Genomic DNA, 17442 nt, shown 5'->3' with positions numbered 1-17442 from the left:
CTCCATCTTTCAAAGATTAAAAGAGCCCTCTGTCTTTTAGCAGTTTCTCTAGTTTTTCTTCCTCTTTTGTCTGTACACATCTATCATGCAAGGCCGTGCAAGCTGCTGCAAAATTTCGTGCGAGCATCCCAGAACCAGCATACTGAGCAGGCCTCAAGCAAAGCAGATAGCCTAAAAAAGCTCTTTTCGTGCTAGGTCTGCTATGGTTACCTGGAATGAAAAGAGCTTTTAAGCTCTCCCTTGCTTGAGCGGGCAAGGCCTGCTTGATGTGCAGGCTCTGAGAGTATGAAGGAATTTCTCTTTCTCCAAAACACCCACTAGCTGTGGGGTGGCTCCAAGAGCTTCAGTATATGCAATTTTCGTGTATACACAGAACGCTTGGAACTGACCATAAGATGCATTCGTACTGTACTTGTATAATTTATTCATACAGTAGATTTTTGCAGCCTTCTCACTAGTCTTCCAAAAATACCGTATTGGCCTGAATATAATCCTCACTTCCCCCTAAATTCTGACCATGAAAAGTTAAAGTGCGGCTTATATTCGCGACCTTACAGTATGCATTCAGGAACGTGGGGCAAACAGCAACAGGAGCGTGGCAAAGCAGTGCCTGCCCCACATGTAGTCCCCCGTCCTCTCCCCCAAGGCCAGGAAGGGAGAGAGCGAGGAAGGGGAAAGGCTGCCAGAAACGCAGCCCCCCCCCCAGTATGCAGCCAGGAGCAGCGAGGAAGGGAGCGGCTTATATTCGGGTATTTTTTCTTTTCCCTCCTCCAGTTTTAAAGGTGCAGCTTATATTTGGGCTAATACGGTACTACTTTAATTTTAAGTGTATTTTTATAAGATGAAGCAATGTAAAATAATTAACAGCAACATCCAGAACATAAAGCTCTCAAAGTAAATGGAAGCAAATTAGAACCAATGGAACAAGATTCGCAGTGAATGAGAATGGAAGTCTTGACCTGTAACACAATGTACAAGTCTGCTTCCACTTCTGCTCAGAGACAAGCTGCTTGCACTATTTAAAAGGAGGTCACAACTATTTATTCAACAGTTTGCTGGTAAGTAATTTTTACCCAAAATCAATGTCTCTTATGATACTCAGCTCCTAATCAGAGAGCTCTTTATAAACTTCATACATCTCTGTTTTTGCAACACTTATGGGCTCGAATGAATGCTGCACTGTTATTGTTCAAATCAGCTACTGATGCAGACAAAGGCTGTATTCACATGGTAGTTCTATTCTGTTTTCCTGACGTTTCCGTAATTGTTAATTTCCACATTATATTTGAGCTTTCACACAACAGAAAAAAAAAATACCTATGTGAATGCTGCCAAAGAAGCTCACAAAGTAAAGAAACTTTCCCTCAGAGTTGCCGTTGGAGTTGGCATTGAAACGCCTCTCCTGCTTTCCCTTCTTTTACTGTACAATTTTCCACTTACATTTCAACCTAATCTAAGGCACAACGTCTGATATCAGACAGGTATAACTAGGAGATGGTAAGATTAGAAATACTCCTGAACTTCTCATAGATGAGCCTGTTTTAGCCCTTTTCAGAATCAAAGCCCAAGAAACCCATTCTGTTCATATGCTTAACCTTCTTGCACTAAACAAACTCCCACTGCCTATTCCATCTCTGCAACTAAATACAGCAGGCTGACCCAATAACATCTCCACAGAGGCGGATTTTGGTTCTGTTGCACTGAGCACCGAGCCCAGGGGGCACTGCAGGTTGTCACAACTATGATGCAGTGAATTGAGCAGAACAGGAGGTGAGGGGGGGCATGCACTGAATTTTGGCCTTGCACAAGGCGCCACTGAAATTTCAAAGACCCAAGTCCTCTCCTGATCTCCAGGTTCACTGGATCAGTTCAGTGCACAAGCTAAATAACGCCAAGCTGAAATGTAGGCTGAAAAGAGATGCAACATGCCAAAAGAAAGAGCAACTGAGACATAAAAGACTTCCCGTTGCCCTCATTTTAGTTTGAAATTTAAGCTTGACATTTTTTAAGCTGCAACAATGTTTTTTAGCAGCACAATCGTATGCAGAAGTCTCACCAGGTTCTATGGGAATTACATCCCAAATAAGTGTACACTGTATAGTAGCATTAACACACACAACCCTTCAAAGAGGTTTAGTCATCTATCAATTATATTAAATGTATCTTACATCAGAGGAAAATAAGCGTAAGAACTGTTACATGCAGCACAATCCTAGACAGGCCTATACCTAATATAGTAAGATTTCTTCCCAGTTAAATATGCTAAAAGACATAAAGATAAGTCAACTCATTTTGTTTAAGAATGAACTAAGCGTAGACTCAGCTGACCTTGTATACCAGGTGGGATAGGTGGTAACAACAGGACACTAAAAAAGAACACATTCTAAATGTTCAATTGTGCCCCACCCCCACGATGTTTAGAACAACTTGGCAAGCTAGAAAAATTAAATCAAAGCCTATTTGAGAACCAAACATTCTCAACTGACAAACTCATGCCATTGTGAACTATAGTAGCCTGAGCACTAGCCTGCATGCAAGGGAATTCCTATATACAGTGAGGTAAGTTGCACTGTCTCTCTGAGCCTTCAGTATTCTTCTGTAAAATGTTGATAAAATGTCCCTTACAGCGTGAAGAACTAGTGGTAAATACGCCAGTAGTGGCTACTTATGTATGTGTGCGCACTTACACTACATAAAGTTTATCCAACTAAATACTTCATAAAACTCTACCACAAAAACTTTGCTGAAGTTAAAACTAAAGTTGGGCCATTGATGCTATAAGGAGCTCTATTCCACAAACTCTTGGTTCCGGGAATCTCACTCTTTTAAATAATAAAGTATTACTTGCCTCCCCCCTTACATAAAATGCATATTTATATATTGGCCAGATTCAGATAATCAGCAGTAAAAAGGTTATGCAAGTAATTAATCTTATGTGATGTATCCAAAGCATACATGTTCTAAGTAAATTGAGGTTTCATACCACATGCCTTGGTTATACTTGGCTTAAACGATTGCTTGTTCTTTCCAAGTGGAAAATTAGTTGCCCAAGTTTGCTTTATGTCAAGATAGGGATAGCAAATGTTAAAATTTATTTTACAGGGCATATGGTACTTTTCCAGGTATGGAAAAAAAGGTATTAAATGTAATATTGTCAACTAAAGCAGAAGGTGATAAGACTTTCCCTTTCCACCAGTTGGTTTTACAAAGCTATCTGAAATCCATTCAGCTCTGGAATTAGTTTAATACTCCCTAAGTATATGTAGAAATGTAAGGACTGCTTGACCAGCATCTTTTGTTCACACAAGTCACTACTATAAAATACTGCAGAGAAGCACTACTATCCCAATTTTACAGAGGCTTAATATTTCCAGAACTACAAAAGGGTTCTGTAGCAAAGCAAGGAACTGACCTTCAGAGTTTCATGTCCTAATAAAGTATTTAACCATGAAGCACTTCCGTTCTTTAAATCAGTGGTATCTATGCCAATGTTCTCTTTTCCCGATGCCTAATGGAGGAATGCTTCAATTGTATCCTGTTGTTAAATGTGCCACAGGAGACCGGCAAATATGTTAGGTAAGGTTACTTGTCTGTAAGACCCAGTTCTTGAGAACTTGACAGCTGTTATATAAGGACCCTGGTTTAAAATTATCAGCCATTAATCACTGCCCCCATTTTCAGTATCTCAGCTCCACAAACCTTGGAGCAATGTTTTTGTTTCCTCCCCTGGAGGCTTGACTTGTCACTCTCTGTAATTCAAGTCCGTCTGTAATTCAATACCTTCTTAAGATGAGAAGGGTTGAAAATTGTAGAGGCTCTCCAGAAACAACCAGTACCTCCTTGAAAAGTTAGGCCAATGGTTAGAAACAGCAAAGGGGAAAAAATAGTAAAATAAAAACAGAATCTCGCATTTTTGGCTATCTAAATGGAGAGAACCAGGAAACAAATGAGACAGGGAGCAACTTCCAGTCTGCTGGTGGGTAGGTAAGGTGGAAGAACTGTCCCGGCAGGTCAACCTGAAGACAGCTGCAGTTGGGGGTTTTAAGAGATTTTTACAGACATCCATAATTAAGGGACTTGTGCTTCTATAGCTTAAGTTCATAAACCACACTTCGGTAGCTGGGATTTTTGTAAATACTCTGCTGATCCAATGCAGAAAGGATGACCCTGCGGGGTGAAGATGTACCCTGGGATTCAACAGGCACTGCAAAACAAACAGGCAACCACACCAAAGCCTGACCAATCCACTGGTTTCAAACTACTTGCCAATCGCTTCTGTTCCCTTCTCTTTTCCGTCTCTGAGGCCTCAGCACACCATTATAGTCATAGCTACATACAGTTCTACTGTACCCAGCAACCATTTTCTCTACATCAACTAGTTAACTATGCTAGGCTGCACATTTCTTTCAGGGCCAATTCTGACTGATAGTTAGCTTTAACACATATGTTTGTATTTTTTAAGTGGCATCCCCTCTTAAAAATTTCCCATGAACCTTTTAAAACATGTACCACCAGACTGATATGGCACAAGCCAGTCTTACCTAAAACACAAGCCAACTCTGTGCTAGAAGCAGCAACATTCTAAAACAGAAACAAGGTAGTAAGCCCAGTGAATTATTCATAAAAACAGCATAATTAAACTGGAGGTGGGGAAAAGGGAGAGGAAAATAGGTTGTAGCAGTGTAACAAAGAACATTCCAACTTTCCACGGTAACCAATAAAATTACCTCCTGCTAGTTCTAAGCGTTATCTGATTATTTTGCCATCAGAAACAGAACCTAAACTACTAGCATCCCTAAACAATTCAAAACAAAAGTAGGACCAGAGTCTTCACCATCCTGTATACTGCACATAGGGATGCATGGGTCAACCTATTTCTGTCCTGTACTGTTTTCATGTATACACATAAATGGCTCAATGTCATTTGTGTGCAATTTTTAAAGGGGAAATCCTTTAAAGAAAGTGCAAAGTTTTGTTGCAGTGGGGGTGGGGGCAGAGGCGTAGGAAGGTCAGGTGGTACCCGGTGCGGAAAATTTCTTGTCACCCTCCCCCATTCATTTATTTTTTTTTGGCCTGCAAAAATGGTTTTATGTTATTTCCTATTTTCTTACAAAGGAACAACAACAACAACAATCAACTTTTATTTATATCCCGCCATCCCTGGCCGAAGTCGGGCTCAGGGTAGCTAACATCAGATACATAACATTGGTATAAAAATCAAACAATAATTAAATTACTTCCTAAAAACATGTCAAAATCAAATTGAAGTCTAATTAGATGGCTTTCCGCAGGGTTAAGGTTGGGAACAGTAAGTGCTCCACTGAATTGAAATTTCAGCCTTCACGACATAGGAAAACGGCCAAGTAAACAGCTGTTTTTGTGGAGGAGGGTCAAGATATTAACCAATATGCATGACATTTCATATACAGCTATATAATCCCTGGTGTAGTCAGATAAGACCTTTGGAGCAGGCATTTTTTAAAAAAGTTTTTTATGAACTGCCCTACTAGGGCAGTAATTGTTTGTTGATAATTTGTCACCCCCCCATGATAGAACCTGGGGTGCCCCCAACCCCCCACTTCCTACGCCCCTGGGTGGGCGATGCTGTACTTCTGTGGTGGACAAGGCAAGGGGAAATCCCAGGGATTTCCTGAAAGACAGAAATTAGTTTTCATGTGCTTTGGCTATGGATTTTTGTTTTACTCAGGAGGCTTTATTCACGAGGAATGCGTTTTCCCACCTACCATCACAGGTTACAAAACCCCCAAACGGAATAGTAATAACAACCTTAAACAACTATGTGAATGATCAACGAGGTAAAGGGGTTTGTTTCAGCCTATCAGCCTCCCCAGACAAACCCAGCCAGATGGGAGGAGTATAAATAATAAATTATTATTATTATTATTATTATTATTATTATTATTATTATTATTATTATTATTTTATTATTATTAAGGCATATGGACTAGGAAGGCATATGGAACAGCCACCACTGACATTACAGGCTAGTCAAACTATGGAAGTAAACATGGGTGGGGCAGACAAAGGAAGAGAACGAGAGTCTTCTGCTTCCTTCTGCTCCTTTTCACAATCACACATTTTAAAGACTTGCTGATGAGACCATTACTACAACAAAGTTACAGTCCTGTGCACACTTTCATGGGAATAAGCCCTGTTAAGTACAATGGGTCTTCCCTTTGAGTAAGTATGCATAGGGTTGTGCTGTAAATAAGTTCAGACTTTACTTAGGCAGAAGCATCCAGGTGCACAATCATACAGAAAATAAGAACATTCTTTAGTCATTTATGGGACACAAGTTGAGTTACAGATTATCCAAGCACTGTGTGTGTGTGTGTGTGTGTGTGTGTGTGTGTGTGTGTGTGTGTGTAAGAGAGAGTGATTGGCTGTTTGCCGGTTGTTTCAGTCATCAGCATTCAGCACTATCTAAAATGTTTATTATTATTATTATTAATTAAATTTGTGTATGTTACAAAATTGTTAAAAATGAGGTCTACGGGTATAGACCAAAAAACAAGCTTTGTTTTTCACAATTTGTCTTTTACAAATAGCCAGTGCTTAGGGAAAGGGGAGAGAGCTTGACTGGGATCACAATGTGTAGGTGGCTTTAACCATTTCTCCTGCTACAGTTCTGAGCCATGTTGCTTCCCTTGTAGCTATTTACATGGGAGTAAAGGCTCCCAGTGGAGTGAATGGAGCTCCCCCCATGCAAATACTAGGCCCAGTTTCTATTGGGACTGTTGGGGGGGCAAAGGGTTAACACCCTCCCTGGTACTGATCCAGCTCAGGGGATACATTAGATATTGCTCTTGAGTGCTAGGAAAATGTTGCACTCAAGAGCAAACCATATGAATAATGTAACACAGGAAAAGCCAACATGGTACCCTGCAGTTATTGCTTGATTCCAACTCCCATGAGTCCCAGTCAGCATGGCCAAGGGTAAGGGATGTTGGGAGTTGATGTCCAACATCATCTGAAGGACACCACACGTAATGTGTCGCTTGGCCCAAAGGCAAGTAACTCAAAACGTTCTTTCTCCGCAGTCTCTTTACTTTTCTGGAGCCTTAGCCAACACAACAATTTGAAAATCAAACTGCTCTTCTTCATCTGCAAGAGTAAGGATAATTGTTCAATTTGATCTAAAGATTAATCATTTATATACTGAGCCTAAGAAACTCCGGCAACGTGGCCAAGATAGAGAGGTCAATGAAGAATGACTTCACAGGAAAGCTAATTTTATGTGGGGAAGGGTCTAGATCAGTGGCAGAGCACATGCTTTCCGTTCAAAAGGTCCTAGGTCCAACTACTGGCATCTCCAGATAGGGATGGGAAAGACTCCTGCCAGAAATTCTGCTCACCTGGATCATGGGCGGCAGCTGTGGCGTGGCTCGCTGCCACCGCCAGGCTCCTTTCTCTGCTTCCAGCAGCTGGCGGGAGATGACATGACCTCTCCCCGCTGGCTGAGGGTGTGGGGTAGAAATTTGAATTTAGCCTGCCTGTGAAACTGACCAATTACGGGCAGGCTCAGGAGGCTGGCACAGTGGGGGGTGGAGCTGGATCAAGACTCCTGCAGGGTTCTGGTCCTATTCCCAGACATAAAGTAGGCCTGCCTCCTTACCCTCTACCGCAGTTGAACTTTTCCAACCAGAAGTGAACCCATCAGTTCCAAAAGTTACGTTCCCAGCTATGTAAAGGCCACTGGATGGGAACTGGAGCTTTTATAGGAATTATTCCAAGTGGATAATAAATTTGGGAAGGGAGGAAACTCGAAGGGACCTGCTATACAACCAGGAGCCAAGTATTTTCTTTTCCGCATTATCTGTGGCCTAGTTCAATCCAAGAAGTGGTCCCGAGATTCCTTTCCTTCTGCTCACACGACACCCCAGTGGTGGGCTCCCTGGACAGCTGCAGTCAGGAAGTGCAGATAGTACTGAGCTAAATGGACCAATGGTCTGTCTTAGTATAACAGAGTGTCCTATGTCCCCATTTTATATTTTTATTTTAAAAATTATACCCCACTTTTTAAAGGGAAAAAATCAAGTATGTTTTCACTGGGTAATGACTATCAAGTATGTGCCCAGAGATGGTAGTTGCAAGGAATAATATGGGTATCAATAAAGAAGGGAGCTAATAACTGTAAACAAATTAAAAGAGTTACAGCCGATAATGCCATCTCATTTGTTCATACTTTCTATGTTGAATTCTTTTCTTCAATGATTCTATTTGGGTCCATAAGAATTTGCATCATACTCTGAAAAAGCAAGATCTTAAAATAGCAGAAAACCAGAAGCTTATGTGCACTCCTGTGCCTTACCACATCAGGTTTTGATGGGACGAAGGAATGGCAAGCATCATCTACCAGACGAGACAGAATTCCTGCTATTAGGCATCATTCTCTCCAAACTTTGTGGTCTGTTGCGCATCTGATATAGGATTGTTCATGAGGTAAGAATTCTGGGAAAATAAAGCAAAAGGAAGTTGGCATCAACAGAAGAAACAGCACACAAGTAAAAAACCAACTCCCCACATTTATGTTTCCTTATTTAAAACTGTAGTGTTTATCACATTCTTGAACGTCTGACTCGTGATTTTAAAACTCCCCCTCTCTCATCAAAGGGCCATATTTCCGTGAAGCAATAGAAGTTACCGTCAGTTGAAGTCAATGAGAACAATGTTGTCAAACAGCTTCCGATAAGAAAGGGTTGGGCTTTTTACAAAAGTTAAGCCATGTTGCTCAGCTACTTCTAATGATGGGCGGGGGTGGGGGGAGAAAATGTAGCACATCCTTAAGTGTTTTATTTACTCCCACTGCATAGTGGGACCATAGGGGTGGCAGTCATGAATACCTGCTGCATTGCAGAGAGTGGTGCTGGTAAAAGGGCTCTACTGCAGTCTAGTGCCTCATTTTCAGAAGCAAAAGAAAGAATGTCCTTTGCAAGGCCTCTCCTGCCTTGCAAAAGCCACCATGAACTATGGTAGCATTTGGAAAAAGGTCCAGTACAAAGGGATTTATACCCCAATAGACAAGCCAATTGGAGCAAGCCAAAATGGAAAAGCTAAACCCCCCAAATTAAAATGTGTGGTGACAGACAACATGATTGACAATGTTAAAAAACCAAAACATTCCTTAGGGAGAAAGAAGTTATGCTTTATCTCATTCTGATAATACTGAACTTGATGGTGCTATGTCTTTCAGTTTGGTGGTGAAAAGGGGACTTCCCAGATGTGCAGAAATGCATTTGAAAATGTTTGAAAAATTACAAACACCCCCTCCCCAGGCCAGAAGAAGGCTGAGCATAATCAGTTGGCTTCCAGCAGCTGCAGAACATCACAAATGTTAGTTATATTGAGTAGGTGGGTGAGGAGGAACTAGGGAGGTGGGAAATTGGCCTGCTTGATGCTCTAACATCTTATAATGTTCTGAAAGTGAGAATTAGGGTGGCAGGAACGCATGCTGCAAAATAAAATAATAATAATATGTAGGGAAGATTTCAAAAGGTGAGAAAGAAGGATGGCATCCTTTTTCTCCCTCGCTGTCCTTTGTGGGCTTTGAACAATGTCACAAGACTCTCCCGCCCCCCCAGGAACTGCAAGGTGTTGGCAGTGCCCCACCACATTTTGCATTTGGATCCCCACTTGTCTTCTTATGATACCAACTAGGAAAATTCTGATGAAAATGGAAATACAGTGGTACCTCAGGATGCGAACGGGATCTGTTCCGGAGCCCCGTTCGCATCCTGAAGCGAACGCAACCCGCGTCTGCACGTGCCACGTTTCACCGCTTCTGCGCATGACGTCATTTTGACTGTCTGTGCATGTGCGTGTGGCGAAACCCGGAAGTAACGTGCTCCGTTACTTCCGGGTCACCGCGGAGCGCAACCTGGAAATATTTAAGTTGAATCACATTTATCCCAAGGTATGACTGTAGCAGAAATTGCCCATTTATTTATCCTGTCTAGAATGGAAATCAATACAGCAAATAAGATCAGTATTTGCTGTTGCTTTCTGGCCACCAAAATGTTCCGCCCCCCAATCCCATTTGTATTGTGTTTCCTTTGCATTGAAACAAAGGGATGGAAGAATGTAACGACGTGATTTACGTAGATTACACTGTTAATTACGTACATTAGGCAGGTTACGTAACTTCGCCACAACAAACAGCAAAACAAATAGTGTAGTCTTTGGCAGAAGACAAACGGCAGCACAACAGAAATAGTGACGCATGTGACGAAAACAGGGCAGAACAGAAAGCGGTGCCTTCTTCTATTCCCTAACAGGAATTTAAAAAACACGGACTAGGACAATGTTCCAACTGAACCATGTTCTAGAACAGATGCAGTTTCCCTCTTCAAAGATCTCATTGAATCACCTATGAAAGTTAACACAAAGCTGGCTCTTTACCTCATGCTAGCCAGCTTCTCTCACAACCAAAGCTTGCAAATCCACTTTAAATCCTAGTTTCAAATCCTGGTGAAGATGAACACCCTGGTTAGCATTAATTATGGCTACTGCTGGTGCACAGTGTTGGTTTCAGCATTTTTTGGCAGTGGCGAGGCACTGTGCCTGATCTGCACTGGGTGGAGGCAGCTGCTTCCTCACTTTGCTCTTACCAGGCCTTGCATGCTTGGGAAATGCACAGAAACAGCAAGTAGGAAGAGGAAGAATAGGGAGGCACTGCGAGCCAACAGTGGGCCTTGCTAGGATGTGGCCCTCATCAGATGCCCAATGACCTTGCTAGCCCTGTGGTGCACACAGCATGCAACTCCCCACCCTCCCGGTCCAGTGCAAAGAAAACTATCCCTTTTAGAAATTTGTCACAGATTTTGAAACATCCATGGAACACAATTTTTGAAACTTTGGCTGCAGGGTGAATGAGGGTGAAGTGGGAGAAGCCCTGGTGATCCAACGCTACACGCCACAGCAATCAGATCTGCCTCTGACTGTCGCACTGAAATCCTCACTGTATCAAAGCAGTGGGAGTTAAAGAAAGTTACTCTTCTTTACCCCATACCACAGGGCACAAGCACAAAAGGAGGTAGAACGGCCTAGAGTGGTACAGTCCATTTGGGGAGTTACCATTACCAGTGTAAAGAGGGCAATGATACCATGTGGTTTCCACTCCCCTTCTACTCTGTAGCACAGATGTACTTCCTTACACATCACCCACAACACTGTTTAAAAATATATACATGCAACATATGAAGGAAGCCAACTGTGAGAAAAAGGTCGAAACTGGTTAGCCAGGATCTAAAGAGCTACTTTAGGTACACACAAGAACTTGGACATGCCTTGTGAGGTCTTCTTCTTCTTCTTCTTCTTCTTCTTCTTCTTCTTCTTCTTCTTCTTCTTCTTCTTCTTCTTCTAGCAACCCCATGTCCTCCATGTGGAAAACAAGGTCTTCTTTACATGAACCAGAAAGCTGCAGTTATCTCTCACGCACACAGAATTGGTTCTTTGGAGCCCTGCTGTTATTTTTATTTTTCAAAATTATAAAAGAAGTCTGATTTATTTACTTATTAATCAATTGAAAGCTAAACATTTGGGTCACAAAAAATCCCCTTTGTTGTTTTGTCTCACACTGACACCATGATCAATGAATTATTTCAGCCTCAATCCATGATCTGCAACACCAACAGGGCCTCTGACTCTGTCAAATGCATCATCTGCAAGACGGGATAAGGGCATATCTGCCCCAAGTTCAAACACACTTCAACACAAGGGAGAAATGAATGGCTTCATGAACTAAGCCCTGACCACACAATCCTCTGCTACAGTCATAAATGTCTGGACCAGAGCCACAGCCACATACGGATACACCCTAACTGAGTTAAGGCAACAGTCTACATCACAGGGCCACCTATGAAGCACATGTATTATTTTTACCTGTTCTTGAGACATGAACAGACTTTCATTCCACTTGTGAATAAATACTAGAAGCGTTTAATCTAACTCCCTAAACAAATAAGGAAGGCATTAAGAGAACAAGCAATATTATTCCAGTTATATTAGTCAAAGGCCACACCAATCAACCTTCACACTTCCTGCTTGCTATTCAATTTAGCAGTAGATCTGAAATTATCTGGAGCCAAATAAGTGGCCATGGGTAGCCTGACAAGATTCCCCAAAACAATGACACTCAGGAGATGTTGTGACGCATTTAGATTAGACATGTTCAACTGCTAGTTCTCTACAGGGTCCGATTTTAACATGCAGACCACAGACTACAGAGGACATCTTACCACCAACAGCCATAAAAAGGCAGCAGAAGCAATATATCAGGTCCTTAGATTTGCAAAAACTGAAAAATAGTAGCAGCAAGTACATGGGAAGATAAAGTCTGCCAGACCAGAGAGTCTGTCTGCTTCTTTGGAAGGGCAAGGAAAGTACCAAAACAAAAGTGAGGGCTAGTGCATTTTCTCCCCCCCCCCCTCTCTCTGTGTGTGTTTTATCTGTATACATATATACTGCTGCTACTATGGCAGAAACTACCAATCATGCTATGATAATGGCAGCCACAGAGAAAAGCGCAACTTAAGATGCACTGCCGTCTTGCCAAGAAAACAGGTATCAATGCAAATACTTCCACGCCTGCATACATTTGTGAAAGAGTGAAGTTTTTCTACCTGGAGGTAATTGCTCAATATTTTGGGGACCTGACATCAAAACATCCATTTATTCCACAACAATGTTTTCCATATGGTTTTTTAAGTATTAGTTTGGTGGTTTTTTTTAATGTGATCGTTTCCATCCAAATGTAAGCCTAGAAATCCTTTCTTATTTACTATTCCGTGTGCTACATTATTGCTATTCCCTGCGCTATATTATTGTCAGTTCAAACTACAAGCAGGCTAATGAACTACCCAGAGAGTTCCCATTATCCCCTAGTGGGTCTCATCCCACCACCTGGGCTTCATTGTTGTACAAGTCATACCAAGCAGGGTGTTCCAATGTGACTCAAGTAAATAATTTGGGATAGATCATTACATATGATTACACCTGAAGTGGAATTCATGCCCCTTCTAAATTTAGTATCCCATCTCTCTGGCAAGCAAACATACAATGCTGCAAAAGAAAGTTCAAGAGACTGCAGGATGCAGCTATGCAACACGATGGAGTGAATCATCAGAATACTCCCAATTAACTTAGTTTCAAGCAATTATAGGCTTTTTTGGGGGGTAAAACACGTATCTGATTCTGACCATAATTTAGGGTTTCACATTGCTTTTGAATTCATATTTGAATTCAGACTGTTGCAGAAGGAATGGCTGGTAACAAAATAAAGATGTTGGTTCTGGGCGTATGTCTCAGAACCACAAGTAAAACATAATCTGGGGATCTGGAATACGCTAGTGGTAGATGGTGATGCAGCAAAATGGCCACCCAAGCAGCTGCGTGGCATTGCCCCTGCTCAGGCAAGCAATTCGGTGAGGGGAAGCAGTTGTGCTAAGAGAAATTTCTTTTAAAAAAATCAAGCTACTTTTATTTATTTATTTTAAAAATGGCAACAAACCTAACCTATTCAGAAACACAATTCTCCATTGCCATCTTTAATACAGGGACACTTGTACTTTATATGTGGCCCTCTTAATAAACAGTTTCAAGTTCATTCTTTTCCATTATCATCACAACCACAACAGAAACCCAACCTTTTTCTTACCCTTGACAAGGTTGGGGAGGGAGGTGAAAATAGTCGACAAAGGCCACACCCAAACCACTGCAAAACACTCCCAAGCGCTGGATTAAAAAATTGCAAAGTGGAACTGTGTTGTTTTTTATTTTTGCAAGGGAGGGGCTCAAAGGGTCGGGGGAAAGCAAGTTCTATAAGCAGAAGGGTAGGGGTTTTTTTATGTGCTCTCTTAAGAAACCAAGAGAGAGAAAAGCGATAAACGAAATTTTCAAGAAGACTTTATTCTCCTCATAGCATCAGCAAAGCTCCCGACACAAAACCCAATACTGTTTTGATATGACGTGGAAATTAACAGCAGCAGTGCTGCAAGCACTGAATCTACTCTGCCAGCAACAAAATGGCCAGGAGTGCAGTTGCCGCCATCTATATTCTTCTGCTGTTAGCTGCGGTGAAAGCAACACATGCAGACACCACAAACAGTTTTGAGTAATGACGTGTAGTTTTAATACAGAGGTTTTAAAATGTGTTTCTTCCTCACGCCCACTTTTGTTTGCATCTTCTGCCTTCTCAAAGAACAGCAAAATACAGATGCATCACAATGGACCACTACCAAAAATAACACCATTCAGAATCATGTCCAGCTGTTTGCTTAGATAGCACCAATTAAAAAATGCATAGGAGTTGTTACACTGCCCTGATATGTTCTATCATGTCTCAGTGTACTTCACAAAAACTGTGGAGTCTTATTGCAATGGAACAATCCCAGGCCTATGAGGGAGAATTATGGTCTCGGTAAAGACTTGGGGGTATTCCTTGTTAAAGAAATACAGTTTGAAACATTGATCAGAATCAGTTCTTGCCATGCCCACTTTGCAGAAAAGAAAACGGAAGCAAGCAGAAAGAAACAAATTAGCCCAAGGTCACAAAGCTCAGCTGAGAACAGCAAATTTTCAGACTTCGAAGTAAACCACATAAGCTTCCAAACTACTTTCAGCCAAGGCTCACCTGCCTCCAGTGTCCCTGTATGAATAACTCCGGACACACAAGGTGGGCAGTCGTGCTTTCCTCATCAACCTACAGAAATATTACGCCTCTCTCACTCCTTGTAGCTTTCAGGTTCCATAGATTCCCTTGCAGGAGCAGCCACCGATCACCAAAGAGACTTAAAAAAACAAGCCCCCTAATCCAGATTCACAAAAAAACAACAAACACCAACATATCTGAGCGTGGTAAGAAAAATAGCAAATCTATCTCCATGCTCAGAAAAGTGTTTTAGGGAATAAAGAGAGGAGTTTGTTCCATCCGTATTCCTCATTTATGAATCCAGTTCACTCCCCAAAATACTAAGGAACGCCATTATGGATATGTAACCCCTAGTGGTCATGTCTAGAAGACACAAGAGGTGTTTGTTTAGATGGCGTCGGTCAAAATGAATTTAACCCAGCACTCTCCCAACCTACCCAGCTGCATTATAGTCTCCAAGTCCTGCCAGGAACAAGCATGATCTCAGCACCGACTCGGTCCCTTCCCAGGAGCAGCCATCGCAGTTGTGCCTCCTGTTGCCCTCCTCTGCGGAACTAGCACTGCAGGATGCAAGACTGCCTCTGGAGGAGACAGCTCTGCAGAGCAAGGGCTCACACCGGGGGCGAGGGGGAGGGAAAGAGAGAGAGAGAAGTGGTGCACCTACAATGAAAGAATTTCAAATTAGGCATAACACTTGGCAAATCAGAAAGGAAAAACGAAGGTGTGCATGAGGGGATAATATAGGAGGGGTGTATTTGCTGTGTCTCCTTGCCTTCCTCCTTCCAGGCATCATGTCTGCCTCCAGAAATGGCTTCCTGATCATTTCTCTCCTTCCCCTCCGCCTCTTGCTCCTTTGAGCTAGCAAATGTGAATAGAAGACTATGCATATTCACCTTTCTTGGGGCTTTTAAAGCCTACTGGTGAGAATATATCTTGTAACAACACTTGAGAAGACAGAGTACTTTAAAAGAAATTAAGATGGAGAATCAAAATGCATCTGATCTGGTTCCAAAGCCAGCAAACTGCTGCCGAACGACTGTCTGTACTTGACTCTCTCTATGCCGGTGAGTCACCAACACAAATCCTTTTACCATCGTAAACCCTTCAATTCATTGGAGCATTTTATGAGAAAACGCCACAAGAAACTCACCCTCTCATGTTATGTGATAATGCTAGTTACTCTGGATTTCATGGCAGGTTCCAAAGAGAAGAGAAGATAGACCCCATCCTCCAGAACAGAATAAATGGTTGACTGGGATTGGCTATGGGATAGTCCAGAATGGAAAATCTGATTCATGAAATGGTTAAAGCAAGCACTACGTCTACCTATATGCCGGATCCTCATCCCCCCCACTCCGCTCCCCGGCTCGATCTGGTGGTTTATTCTTCTTGACTGTCCACCTATCGTTCTCCAGCCATCTTAGAACTCTCCATCCCCTCCTTTTAAAACAAAACAAAATGACAGAAAGCAAGCCTCATATATCTTACCACTATGTTCTGTTGCCATTCAATCCCATCACAGCACTGACTTTGAGGTTACACTGACGTAACCTAGGACACATTTCAGTTTTGTTTCAGTCCAGGTTTTTACATATATACCAGTGGCAGGCACTCTCACTGCCTCAAATAGTTTACAATACATGTAAATAGCTCTGCCTAGTTAGAATTTTTCCACTCACAGACAGAGATAGCCACCCACCAAAGTCTCTTTTTTGTTGTCTCTTCTGAAGCCTATAATAATGTCACGTCATCGTGGCTTGTCTCACAGCAGCCGGAAACACGCCTGCTACTGATGCAACTCGAGTCACAGAATATTTGTTTTTCCTTCTGCGTCACTTGAACCAGTAATAAACTAAACTAATCCACAATACTCAAGTTCCTGCTTTTTTGCTTTTCTCTTTAAATGACCAGCCTTGAGAATACAGACACATTCCAAAATGCCTGATTTAAGGAAAAGGAGGGGTGGAGAGAAGCAAACAGCCAACATTTTAAGTCACAAATTGTTCAGACCCCCTTTTAAAGCAAGAGGAATGGAACATTTAGATTTGATATCCTGGCCCCAGCCAATCTGAGGCAGCTTTTCACCTGCCACTGCCTCTCCCTCCAATGGAAATGTGTGTTTAGAATAAGAGCCCTCCCCAGCCAATCATGTGTAGGCTCAGGCACTCAGTTAATGATGCAGCAGTACAGGGAAGACTATCACATGTGAGCTGGAAGACTGCCAACATGGAGACACGGAGAGAGCAAGGTAAACAACTTTCCAACGCCAAAATGATGACATTTAATTCCTAAACGCTATCTTCCCTTCTTAACTCAGTCCCTTTCAGCTGGCCTGGAGATTCACAGTGTACCTGTTCCCCCTGATGCTTTTTAAACCCAGTAACATGCTAGGCAAAGATCACTGCGTCATCATTCGCCACTTTCTGAACTATGCAGATACAGTCCCTCAGATTTAAAAATCCAGAGACTGTCTTTTTAACCCCTCTGCCAACTCCTTGATGTTAACCTCTGAAAAACTACTGTTCTCTCTTCCTTCCCCAAATCTGCATTACAGCTACGCAGTGACATTTTACAACCTGTGCCTTCATTCCATTGGTGTGACGCAGGACACAGCCAACAGTATCTAGCCACAGAAAAATAACATGGGGTGTAAGAGTTCTGGGGGTGGAGAGTTTGGGGACAGAAAGAAACCCCAACAAATACCCACATACACACACACACGAACATAAATGAGACAGTCGGTTCAACTCCCCCACCCCACATCCCAATCCGAT

At 42.2% G+C, this 17442-nt stretch overlaps 1 protein-coding gene and 1 long non-coding RNA gene across 7 annotated transcripts in view; one reads left to right on the top strand and one right to left on the bottom strand.

Moving 5' to 3' along the window:
- The window catches only part of LOC308586702, a 30878-nt gene that overhangs the window by 12599 nt on the left and 837 nt on the right, over window positions 1–17442 (bottom strand). For 2 of the 4 annotated variants that reach the window (XR_014008022.1, XR_014008023.1), the window contains exons 2-4: window positions 15106–15328; window positions 8333–8472; window positions 3700–4581 (exon numbers count right to left, since the gene is read on the bottom strand). This is a non-coding gene — a long non-coding RNA (uncharacterized lncRNA). Of the gene's footprint in view, window positions 1–3699; window positions 4582–8332; window positions 8473–15105; window positions 15329–16156 lie in introns of all 4 variants that reach the window. The other 2 variants (XR_014008024.1, XR_014008025.1) reach the window with 2 other exon arrangements.
- LOC308586695 (uncharacterized protein) overlaps window positions 16817–17442 on the top strand; it is a gene marked incomplete at its 5' end in the record, with an annotated part of 127554 nt that continues 126928 nt past the window's right edge. The window contains one exon of one of the 3 annotated variants that reach the window (XM_081193588.1): window positions 16817–16916. In XM_081193588.1, the coding sequence (XP_081049714.1) occupies window positions 16817–16916 (100 nt within the window). The remainder of the gene's footprint in view (window positions 16917–17442) is intronic. The other 2 variants (XR_014008015.1, XM_081193589.1) reach the window with 2 other exon arrangements.

This window comes from Podarcis bocagei (assembly GCF_964188305.1).
Source record: "Podarcis bocagei genome assembly, chromosome: 5".
Classification (NCBI taxonomy): Eukaryota; Metazoa; Chordata; class Lepidosauria; order Squamata; family Lacertidae; genus Podarcis; species Podarcis bocagei.
Note: the sequence above shows the minus strand (reverse complement) of the source record. Positions and strands in the feature narration are given on the sequence as shown.